Source organism: Ptiloglossa arizonensis, chromosome 10 (genome assembly GCF_051014685.1).
Source record: "Ptiloglossa arizonensis isolate GNS036 chromosome 10, iyPtiAriz1_principal, whole genome shotgun sequence".
Lineage (NCBI taxonomy): Eukaryota > Metazoa > Arthropoda > Insecta > Hymenoptera > Colletidae > Ptiloglossa > Ptiloglossa arizonensis.
In genome coordinates, this window is record NC_135057.1 from 3,266,006 (window position 1) to 3,278,704 (window position 12,699).

Genomic DNA, 12,699 nt, shown 5'->3' on the forward strand with positions numbered 1-12,699 from the left:
ATTTAACAATTTTAAATATCGTTCCCCCGTTTTTCATTTCTTCTTTCACGTTTCACCTTCGGGCTATTTCGATCGATTCCCTCGTTTCCGCCTCTCGTAATATTTCATGTTTCATTTTTCTTTCACCGAAACGATGCTCGTTATCACTCAATACTCGTATTTCGAATTATTACAACCGTATGATTTTTTCACTGATTGGATTCGTTCCATTTTACGGCGACTGTCTCCCTCGAATATCGATTCGGCTGTCTATCGAACGTCTCTTGTATTATCTTCACCTTTGATCTCTTTGTGATTCTTTACGTCTGGTTGAACATTGTTTTTTATCGTCCCGAATCAATTTTCCGTGTATATTATTTTTATTCGCGTTTAATTCGATCGTTTTCATTCACTATTGCGCACGGAACACGATTTATTGTAAACGAATTTTACGTTTATATCATTTGTTCGTGTTCGTTGGCGCGACGAATTTCTTAACGAGTTCGTTTCCCCGGTGGAATTGTATTTATTGTCGATCGATCCCTCGTCCCGATACGATATTACATTCGTCGATCGCGATATTAATATTGCAGCCTTGTTATCAGGCACCCTGAAGACCTATCAGCGCGCAGCCTGCGACGAAGACTCAATGTCGCTGAAGTGTCCACCTGGCACGTTCATCTCCGTCGCTCTAGCTCAATATGGCAGGGTCGGGGCGAATGGCACTGGCAGATGTAGCTCCTACGATCCAACGTCGCTTGCCAGAGACAAACTGAATCGCACGTGTGCCTGGCCGCCATCGCCGCATGTATGTGTCAAGAAAGCATCTCTTTATCGAATCAATTACTTCGCCACGTAGAACAGGCCCGTGAAAAATTCGCGAAAGTTAAAAAGGATAAGAAAAACGAACAGAGACACGTCGAGATACTTTTCAACGAAACGAATTCGTTGTACACAATGTTCGAGTATATCTTCTTTTCGATCAAAGATACGGGAAAAGTTTATTGAACTTTTTTATGCAGAATTTAATTCCCTTTAAAATTTATCTCAAACATTTTTTAATATTTTTACGAGTAACCAGTGTGTATCAGGAAAATTAAAAAGCTGTAAAAGGTAACTATTTTTGTCTAATGTCTTAATTCAGAGATTTCAAAATTGTTCAATGCAGCAAAGTGTCTCAATATTTTTGTGTATAACAGTAGAGTAAAATTGCTATTTTTCTCGGAAATGAAAGCAGATAGAAATTCAAGTCGCTGGTTGTTAAATAACACTAATTTGGGATAATTATAATACTAGTTTCTGTAACGTTTCTCTCATAAAATATTTCCGTACTCGTACCTTTCAGTACCGCATAATTCTTATTAAATTTCTCTACTTGTTACTTCTTCGCATTTATGATTTAATATCGTTAAATTGTTCACTGTATATTATCAAACTTACAAGGAGTAAAACCAGCTTTAGTATCCTCTCCTACCATACACTGCAAGTAGATGATTGTTATTACCCTGATAGAATGACCCAGATAAGTCGATATTAACCTGAACACACGTTGTTGCGGAAACTTTATGTAAAAGTATCGTCTAAACTTTAATCGAGGTACAATTTTCAACGTCCCGAAGCTTCGCACATCAGTTTCCCTGCGTTATTACTCCCTGTAACTTGTTAATTAACACTCAAATTTACCAACCTTAAATGGTACTTAAACGCTGCATTCTCGTCGTAAAATTATCAATTAATCTTTCATCAAATATAATCTAGATTCTTAGTTCGCAATATAACAGTAATATAAATGCATCCGGTAAATTTAATTCTTCGTTGGATGAACACAAATACACAAACTTTTCTCTACGAAAAATGAAAAAAAGTTTCTCGATATCTACGTCACTAAAAATGATAAATTTAGCTTGAATTTAAAATCAAAATTATACAAAGAAAGACTTGAATCCACTACAATAGTGTTTAAAGAATATTTTCGATCCAAAAAGAAGAAGTTATACAAATGGAAGATAAAATATTTAATGGAGAAGCGGAATACGGTTCTAAATAGGGATATCAAGATTTTACTAACCGAAGGTAATCTTATCCATGAAGTTTTTGCAAATATGTATAAGCCAATTTTCGTACGACATTGGAAATATATAATTCATTTTCGGTTTTATCAAACATGGAGAATTGTAATCTATACAAAAGCTAATCTATCTAATACTTTCTGAATATTTTTTCACTCTTTGGTGAATTAAATGATACTTTTATACTACACGCTGAATAAAAAAACATTATATTCTATGTAACAATTAATACAAGTGTTGTATTAGAATTTTCATCAACAAGATATAATAATGAAACATCTCTCTCTCTCTCTCTATCTCGTACCATCTAATTGAAACCACATATTTCCAATGGTAAAAATTCCTCTCTAACAAAGTATAAGTAAGATATGCAGATTAGTAACATCAAGGAAGATATTCTGTACATAATTTGTTTAAAGCTGAAAAATTGTTAAAAATATTTTTCTGAAATACTTTCAAAGCTCTGCAAACAATTAACTTAATAATGTATCATCTTGAGGCATTGTATCCAGAGTACTCTAATTACGTTGATGTTTCAACCTCCCAAACTGTTCTGAGAATTTATTTGCTTTTTGATATTTATTGGCTTCTCACGAAATTCTGATTTCTAATCCAGAAGAAAGACGCAGACGATTGCCCTGGCGCCCCAACCTCTTCCTTGAAGGAAGTACTGAACCGTAAGGAATCGTAAATCGGATCCACTCCGCTGGGTTAACCCTTGTACGGTTCAACCCTCGTAACCTCTGCTTAGGTTTGTAAGCTCTCGCACTGGGAACGCCCCTCAAAAAGATTTCAACCGAGACCCTTTCACCGCCGAGATTCCGTATCGAGCTTTAGAGTCTCGTGTACGTTGCACTTCGATGACATTTTCGATCTTTCTTTTCCCCTATATTTGCAAATTCGAACTCCCTAGTTGAATTTCCGAATTCTTCTTACGCCCTAATTGTCATTAAATTCAGTATAGACAATATTCAAAATATACCAGTCGTTGTATATTCACTTCTTATAAATTCAATCCCTGGACAATCACGTGTATTTTTTTGCAAGCTTGTAATCTACTGTAATATATAAACGAAATTTAACGACTCTATTTGCATCAGAGATTTTTTTAATGAAAATTGAAACGTTACTACCCTTTACAGGTTTTCATCAGACGATGAATACACGCATATATTTTCTTTCCGCGTATAATTTTATGATGAAAGGTACAAATAGTTGACCTTCTAATATTTAATACCCACCTAATTTGACCATCAAAATACTTTATTTTTGGCAATAGAAAAAAATATCAAAGACCACAATATTGAACATATGTAATCCCGTTTTAGAGATGATCGACGACATCTCGATATTTATGATGGTCGAGTTAAACGGGACACTCGAACGATAAAATTGATCGAATAACCTAGTATTACGCCTTATGTTTGCAACTCCTGAACTTCTTTCCGTGATCTCTCACCGTTCAACAGTTACTGCACCGGAATGCAAAATCCGCGTTTTCTTCGAGGAAGAAATTTTACCCCATCGAATCGTATTATAGCACCAACGAGACGTAGTTTTGCGTCACTCGCAAGGCACTCTACTTCCGCGCGATGTTTCCAAATTTTCCGGAATTTCACTTCCGAATTCCCTGAGTTCCCTCGAGACGTAACCATGGCGCGTTAACCGAGTCGTGTTCCATCGCGCGCGTGCCCCGACGGATTTTCGAAACCGATTTCCTCGAGAACGACGCCTGGTAGAGAAAAATCCTATTCCAGATTTTCGATTAATTTTCATACGAAGAATCTCCGTTCGATCGAACCGTGAATTTGGTCCGTCCTGTATCGTTCGTAGGGCCGTTATATTTCTCGGTTACGGCACACACGAGCCCCGTTTCGAGCCGCGTTTCCTTCGTCGAACAAGTTCGCCGGTACCCACGCTCGGCGAAATACCTGAGTGTCGTTTCCAGGTCAGTTGCCGCTATCTTTCGAAGGTGGGTTTTAAATGGCGGCCATCTCCTTCTTGCGCCTCTTCTGTCCGCTCGTTCGGTTTCCATCGCGTTTCACTTGCGTGCCAGAGACGAGACGAGACGAGACTCGCAATTGCCACTGAATTTCGACCGAAAAAGAGCAACGTTTCGCGCGCACTCGGCTCTCGAGATCCCAGCCGTCGGGTTTTCCTTCCGCGTTTCGTTCGCGGTTGAAATAAAACGAGAATCGCGGTTGTTTACCGCGTTTCCAGTCGCTTCGCCCCCAGCCGACCCGTGAATCCTACCTAACCAGGCTATGAGGGGAAAAAAAAATTTTTTTTTCACGCTCGCTCGACCCATTCTCCAGCCGTGAAGATACCAGGCAGGCCGGTCGTTGCAGCAGACTGCGCTCCGATCCTCTGGAACGACGTTCCCCGTCTGTTCTGCTCGGAGGATTGCAACGGTTTTCGTCAGCGGGTGGAGTAATTTGCGGGTTGCTTTACGCAATAGCGATTAGTAACGCGAAGTGGGTTTCCAGGTTTCACTTGCGAAGTTGTGCTTGTTTGCGTACACAATTAGCTGCAACGTGGAACGTATTTCGTAAAGGTAGCGATTCTAGCTAGCATTAATTTCAAATCTCCGGACGGTGGAAAATTATTTATAGAGGGAACGTTAATACGGAATTATTACACGGATCGGTGCATATATTTACTTTTCACGATTTCGGAATTATTATCCCGTACAATAGAAATTAAATTTAGAGACTTTTTTAACATTGGAAGTTGACTGCTACGAGTCTTTGTTCGGTTATTCGATGCTTGTTCTCTTTTTTTCGACGAGGAAATGTATAAAGGTATCCTACAAGAATTGAACGTAAATTACAATTCTACAAACGAAAATTGTTATACGAAATTGTTCAAATTTATGTAATTTCATTATGATAATAATCAGACTGTCTGATAGAAAGTAAGCCAACGAATTTGATTTATATTAATCCGATTACGGTGACTATGAACTCGCAACGATGAATAATTGATGGAATTATGTAATTTTGAATTGTGTATTTTGTTACACGATTGAAGTTGACAGGTACGAAGAGCTTTCCAAATTAAGACACGCGTGTCACATAAGTAGATCAATGAACAAATTTTGAAAAGATTTTAAACAAATTTGGAATATAAAGTGTCTTGAAATTACTTTGTTCGTAATTTACAAAAATTCCAGCATTGGGAAATTTATTTACAAATATTTATTATCAATTTTGGTGGTTACTTTCACGTTACGGTATTTGAAATAACATAAAACATAAACATACAAATGTGTGTCAATATCCACCAAAAACATTAATCGTGTGTTTCTCTATTAAACTCTTAAAAATTATCATTCGTTCTTCCATGATCTATCAATGCAGATTAATCGATAGAATAATTATTTTTATACAAAACTCCGAAGCATCGATCTAAATTTCAATTTCCAATACGACATTCTAATCTTGCAAATGTCCCATTCCCATTCGCTCCTGGACACCCTTTTGGCCTCTAAAAGATTAAAGCAACCCTTCACTCGCCCTCGACTCGAAATAAATTGACGTTTCGCGAGGAATTCGTGTTGTTTTAGGAAAAATTCAATCTTCTAGAATTTTTGGATAGCTCGGTCGCAAATGGCGTAGAAAGTCCTTTAGACCGGGAAAACCCTTGGTAAGCCACGCTACGACGATAATAACTTATCGATGAAGCTACAATAGGAATTTTCGCGGTTGTCCAATGGCCAGGAAAGAGGCACGAGGATTTCGTATTGATTTCGTATTTTACGTTTCCGCTGCTCCAGAAGGGAAGCATTGTGTGTGATCCCCGCTGCAGCGCTAGTGGCGAGAATAAAACAACTTCTTTTATTCAGCCAATGATGTTGCAGTCGCCCTTGGTTCCTATCTTTCTTCCCAGACCTCTCTATTCGTTTATTTCCTTGGCCATTCCTTGCGCCCGACTTACGACTTTCTTTCCAGCTAAACACTTTACCGTTCGAATGGAATGTACACACTTTTCATTCTAAGTCTTACCTATTTCAACGATTTCCTCAGCAGGACACATTTCATCCAAATCTTCGAATCGGTTAAATCACTCTTGGACATTGACTTTAAAATGCAGGTTAACCGAATGTGTATTTTAAAATGCTTACGATCGTATCATTTTCTTAATCTCTTTCGAGTATTTATTCAGAATTTTACCGAGTTGTACGATATTTAAACTAACTTGAAAACTACACGTGCACGTAACTGACAGTACCTTTAATAAGTATTCAGTTGTATCAAATCGGTTTTAATTAAATTATTCTCATCATTTCTTCCAATATGTTCACAAAATATTTAATTGCGTTTGTTCGATGGTTGGGATATTTAATATAATAAGAAAGTAATTGATATTTGTATGAATTAAAATGGAAGTGTTACGGGTACATTTATTTTACACACATACATACAGTATAAATATCCAGTGGTACAGATATACAAATTTACAAAAATAAAATGTTAATATACTCGTAACATAGTTCTTTCGTACTTTTAAATTAAATTTTTGTATCTCAGTATTACTGCATTGAATTCTTTTCTTTTGCCGTCAGAATAATATTATTAAAATAAAAAATTATAAATTATAAAATACTATTATCGTAATACTATTCGATATTTTGGGCTTCAATAATTTTGTAGTGTATTTTACTTTATGTTAGTATAAAGTAAATAAATACTTTACTTACTATAATATAATTATAGTAATATAATTACTATATAATATATAGTAAATAAAAAATAGTAAATAAAGTTAGTATAAATATATGTATATTGTAAGAAACGTGGTTTAAAGGAATTAATTAACACCTCCTTTACTGATGGAACACGTTTGTATTTTCAAAATTTCGATCCGATTTTTAGCCTACACCGATCACGACTACCTCTTTTCTTTATTCTATACTGTTAAATAACTCAGAAAATCGTTTACATTCCACGTATTCACTCATCCATTCTCACACATTTACTCGATAGCGATCAAGGCAATAAAAAATCGAAAACCGAGAACGTCTGAACAAACGAAGCTCCCGCAACAATCGTTACTTGGCTTCTAATAAACTCACATCGTACATAATCAAGAAATAATCACAGTCAATAGAAAGTACAAATTAATTCATTATCGCCAAAAAAATCTTTCCAACTATTACAAATTTATTCAAATATCCTCGATAATTTCAGTCTCGCTCCTCGAGTATCACTGGCGCGAAATTCGAAATTGAAAACCTTTAAGAAAATATTCAAGAACACCCAACGTGAATAACAAGTCGCGCAAGTTTTGTATACGTAGCGGAGCGAAGTACGGTGAAAAAACTTCGTTTTTCCGTTTCTTTGATTCACTTAGCACGGAGCAATTACCACGGCGACGCAAGGAACTCAGTATTGCACTCGTTTATGTTTTCCAATGAGGCTTATCGAAAACGGTACACGAAAATGTTATGCGAAATTTGGCAGCTACGAGAAACGTGATCCTCGAACGCACGTGGCACAGCGCCAAAATACTCTCGCTGTTCCGATTGCCACGGTAACATTTATTATTCCCCGCCGCGGTAACCGCGGAAACATTATTCGGATTTACGGGAGGGCGGGGATCGTGCAACGAAAAAAGGTTCCACAGAGTGTATTCGGAAGAATTTTCTTAAGTAAACGCGATCTTCTTCGCGGGAACACGGCTGGGATACGAGTATTAAACGCGAGCATTAAGTAAAAGATTACGGTCGGCAATTGTGCCACGCTTCAAACCCTAATGCGAACCCACGGGCTTTAAAAATTAAAACTTTCCACTCCACCTCGTTACTTTCTGTTCATATTCTAACGAGGGTTTCAGCGAAATTAGGTCTTAACGTTGAGAAAACCGTGAATCCGTTTCACTCGCACGTTTATTCGTGGAAACAAATTTCGCGCGAGATTTTTCGCAATTTCCCAATGTTCCTTAATTGAGGGGCCTGGTACTTTCAGTCTGAAAATTCATAGTCACTTTATCATATTTCCCTTTTCTAATTGATGATAATTGGATCGGAATGAAAATTGGTGGATACGTGGCTTGTGTCATGTAGTATTATATAATGAGATACATTTTTTCGAAATAATTTTTCATCGTTTTTGTTAATACAAATTGTGATACGAAGAAAATTGCATCGATATATCTTTAGGTTTTAGCGATCGAGAGTAATTTTGTTTGTGAATTTTTTGCAAATATATGTCAGGTACGACTACCTTTTTTATCAAATAGGAGAAATTGTAATCGATACAAGGAGAACCAAAATAATACTTTTTTTTAATATGTTTTTATGATTAATTTGTTACGAAAGTTTTATTTCTTCAAAGTATTTACTCCTTTGTATATTGAGCGAAGTTTTTATACTACAAATTAAGTACGAAACGTCGTATTGTACGCAAAAGGAAATAGGCGTGCTGAGAACCACGTATAATAATTTCCAATTGTATTGTAGAAATTTTCTTCGAAACACGAAACAAGGTATTGAGAATATTAACGTTATATCTTTCAGATTAAGTTTCTTTCTAATAGGAAAATTGTTAAAAATATTTGTTACCTATTTCTTCAAGGCTATCAAAGCTCAGCAGGACAATAACTCGAAGAAGTACCATCATAAAGTATTTTATATCTCTTAATCTGATTCGAATCTATAAACAGTTAAGTTGGAAATTTTAACGTTGACATTTTATCTTCCAATTTTGCAAAAATTTATCTGCCATATATTTATTACCGTTATTTCAAATTCTATATTACAGTTACCTGTTTCTGTATCGTACATTCCCAGAAGAGGATATGTTCTATTCTTATTTTCTTCCTTTATTCAGCCTTTTTCTAATATCTTTAAGTCTCATAAATTATAAAATACGGCGCTATACCTGCAGAGAACCATAAATAATTGTGGTTAAAATATCGTGTTGCGAGTTTATGTCCTAAATGAACATAGGATAAATCACCTTTATTGTCTCATTGCGGCTTAGCTCTTATTACCACTGAAGTATACTTCCAATTAATATAATAATAATATTTATTGACTCCTCACGATATCTTCAATTCTACTGAACAAGGAAAACGTGGATCATTATCTTGATTATTTGTCGAGTTTTGCAGTAAAATTTACAAAATATATATTTTCTTATTGAAAAAGATGTTTCTATTCGAAACAGGCGGGTCATCATGATGGTTTTAATAAGTTTCTCACATTTAATACTATCAATGGTAAAACAAAAGTATTATAATAGTAACTAATGTAACAATGAAAAAATTATGGGGTATTTTAAAGACCTCCTTTGGTAAAGAACGTCAACCATCCTACCTTAGTATGCTAACGGTTAAATGGAAATAATTCCCGGGCGGACATCGACCTTCGTCGATTTTAATAACCGTCAACTTCTTTAACAGCCTTTAGCGCGCAGTTTTTTTTCGCGGAAGCGGTTTTCGCGACCCCCTCGAGAAGTTTAGCATGTTTTCAGACCCGTGGGAGAGCAGAACGAGATTTGGCAGACTTTCAAAATTCCCCTTTCGAACGACGAGATTGCTCGATGATCGTGTAAGCGAGCGTTCTTAACCACTAATGATCAGCGCGAACTTTCTTTAATCCCAAAGGAGCTCCCGTCGAAGAAGCTCGAGACGGCCTTTAGGACGCATTTGCCCATGCAAATCGGCTTCTCAGTACCCTTTGAAAATTCCAGTTAATTGGGAATCGATGGCCGACGCTCCGCCGTTCGAGAGCGCGAAAATCAAGCCGTAATGATCGAGTTGTCTGTGTTCTTTCTCAGAGGGGGTATCTGCTGGAATCTCTTGAAACATTAACTGGTATTTCGAGGGCGTAAATAAATCATAATTGCTCGGAAATTGTTCGTTAGAATTAAGATGTATATTAAGTTTATTATGGCAATTTACAAAGTGCTTGAAGCCGAGTCTGAGAGAGATTATTTTTTTAATAGAGTGTAATAATACTGATTAGAGTTTTGCAAAACTCAAGAATTTACCAGTCGAATATTTTCCATGTTTTTTGAGCATATAACGCTCTTCTTGATCGAAGATCGGACAGATTGTCGGAAAATAGATATTTGTGTTTATATATCTTCTACAAACTTTAGATATGTAATTAGTTTGTGTATTTAACACGAGTGTTTTTGATAATGATTAGAAATAACTGGAAATCGAAATAAGTTCTCATTGGTAATAGTGAAAGATATATTGGTTGATATGTCATGCATCGACACCACTTAATTATCAAGGGTCATTAAGATCTCAACAAGATAACGATGCAACTAGTCTAATATCAGACTAGTGAATTATTCGAACAATTTGAAATAAATCATGATCCATATTAATCGTTCGAGTATTTTAAATTATTTTTCGTGTTGTATGTTTGCACAATTTTTCATTTTTAAAAGCTAATCTCGTAACTCTGCACGAATTTTCTGTCTCGATCAAAGTTGATATTATTAATGATAAAAAGCATGGTCAAATATGGTTTATGATTTACTTCGATACAATTATTATTACTACTGTTATATTTGTTATTTGTTAGGTTTGTTTTTTCTTCTTAAATTTTCAATATTCAGGATAATTAACTATGAAAAATTATGAGAAAAATCTCAAAGAATAGGAAATAAAATATTTCGTTTCTTTCTTGTTTGTAATGCTAGTTTCCTTTCTCGTTAATGTTACACACCTTGTTGAGTTGTTCGATGCATAGGTTTCGTACTTTAATCATAATGATATCTTATATCTTCATCCCTCGGAGTATACTACGCTTTTTCGTAAACTTGACGCACATTCTCTTACTGACAAAAGCATTCATACCTTGCATTTTCTCTCGTACAATCCATTGTGTTAGTTCACAATGCAACATTGTTATCTGTTCTTTGTTTAAGGGACGCAACCAGTCGAAACAATTATACGTATTATCTTGCGTCAGCGTGCACCAACCTCGACGGAAGTCAGGTTATCCAGGGTGACATAATTTATGGTAGGTGGTTGAATCACTTTCGAATATTTTGCAGACCACGCCCACGGATTTTACTGTACCTCCAAAAATACAAACTTGGGTAAATCCAGAAAACACTGCGGTGTTTTCGCAACGTAGCGTTATATGGAAATACATAAATCAAGACTATGATTTTCAAACACAAGGTAAATTCATAAATGCTAGAATATATTATAAAAAGATGTTATTTTCGAATAATTGACGTTCAACTGCAAAATTTTTCAGTCTAAGAGAATTAAAGTTACAATACTTCAAAATTCTTTAATTACTGATTATATTTATTACTTATTATTTTTACCACGAATCGAATAAATGGACTACAAGAAAGTGAAATAATATTTTCCGTGATCGATAAAAAAAAAGTAACTTTTTAACCTCAAAAGTATGTACTTTGGTTGCAACTATGATTAGATAAAATATTATACGAACATATGTAAATATATTGTACGTATTCATGTATATCAGAATTAGAATTAACAACGATGTAAGTAAAATCGATCGTTGTCTATACTGTGATATCTTCACATTTAAAGTTTATTATTCCGTTTCGACTAACAATAGTGGTTCTCCTGAAACCTTGCGTGTAACTTAAATCCAAACGACAGAACACGTGAAAACATGTCTCGTACAATAAATGTGACAAATATTTCTACTGTTCTCGCATTTCTTGCATAAAATGAATTTTCACGTACATACTCTTTCACTTAGATTTACATTACACGCAATGCCTCTTTCTCCCTACGATATATGTATCGATGCTTGACGTCCATGACGCCATTAAATGCTCCACTGTAGCATAGAAATTTGCAAACGATGTGTCTGTAGACTTTTCTGATTCGTCTCGTTCTATCTCGATAATCATTGATGAAATATCTTCGAACTACGTTAATATCAGTAACCAAGTCGTCTCCAAACAAGATTTGATCCCGCGATATATAAAAGTCAATGATCGCTCAGTTTTTGTTTCGACCTAACCCAGCATTAAGGAGAAACGTGTCTCATAAATGTAACGCGTTATCACAAGCTGCCTATTCGAGCCCTATTTCGGCCCCACCTCGTTCGTCCAGGAGCTAGTCCGAGGAAAAATAAAATTTTTACAACCTTCGAAGTGTACGCTTATTGGCATTATTCAGACCTTATTCTGTACGTAAAGGGAGAAATATGGCTTGGTTCGCGCGGCTGTAAAAATAGGAGGATAAAGTTTAACGACGAACGATCGGACAGGCGGCAATTCCAGAATCATACTTTCAAAAACGTACCTGTATCGAGCATTTTTTCACCGGGTCTCGGTCGTCGATCGTCCCGTATATACTTCGACGGATTAAAAGTTCGCGTCGACCCGGATGGAATTTCCTATCGCGTTGCTTTTTCTCGGTACACCGACACCCGGAAAGATTGAATTCCTTTTACCAGGTTTTTTCCCTTCGTTCGCCGATACGCTGTTTCATTTCTTTTCATTCGGTGAAATATATTTCACTGACTCGACGATACAAATGCGATCGTAAACCGCGATGGAAGAAAGAGTTTTCGAGTACCTGATATATGACCGAAATCGAAAATCTTTGGCCGTTGTGCTTTTCATCGGCCACGTTCAAGTGTCAACGTGTCCGGCGGTATTCCAAAGAATTTCATTGTTATTTAGTCGCGACG

General features: G+C 36.0%; 1 protein-coding gene across 4 annotated transcripts in view; it reads left to right on the forward strand.

The window, feature by feature from the left end:
- Nucleotides 1–12,699, forward strand: part of LOC143152023 (uncharacterized) — a 486,890-nt gene that overhangs the window by 311,673 nt on the left and 162,518 nt on the right. For 2 of the 4 annotated variants that reach the window (XM_076321661.1, XM_076321663.1), the window contains exon 2: nt 573–787. In XM_076321661.1, the coding sequence (XP_076177776.1) occupies nt 573–787 (215 nt within the window). Of the gene's footprint in view, nt 1–572; nt 788–11,014; nt 11,032–11,078; nt 11,196–12,699 lie in introns of those variants that run through there. The other 2 variants (XM_076321665.1, XM_076321664.1) reach the window with 2 other exon arrangements.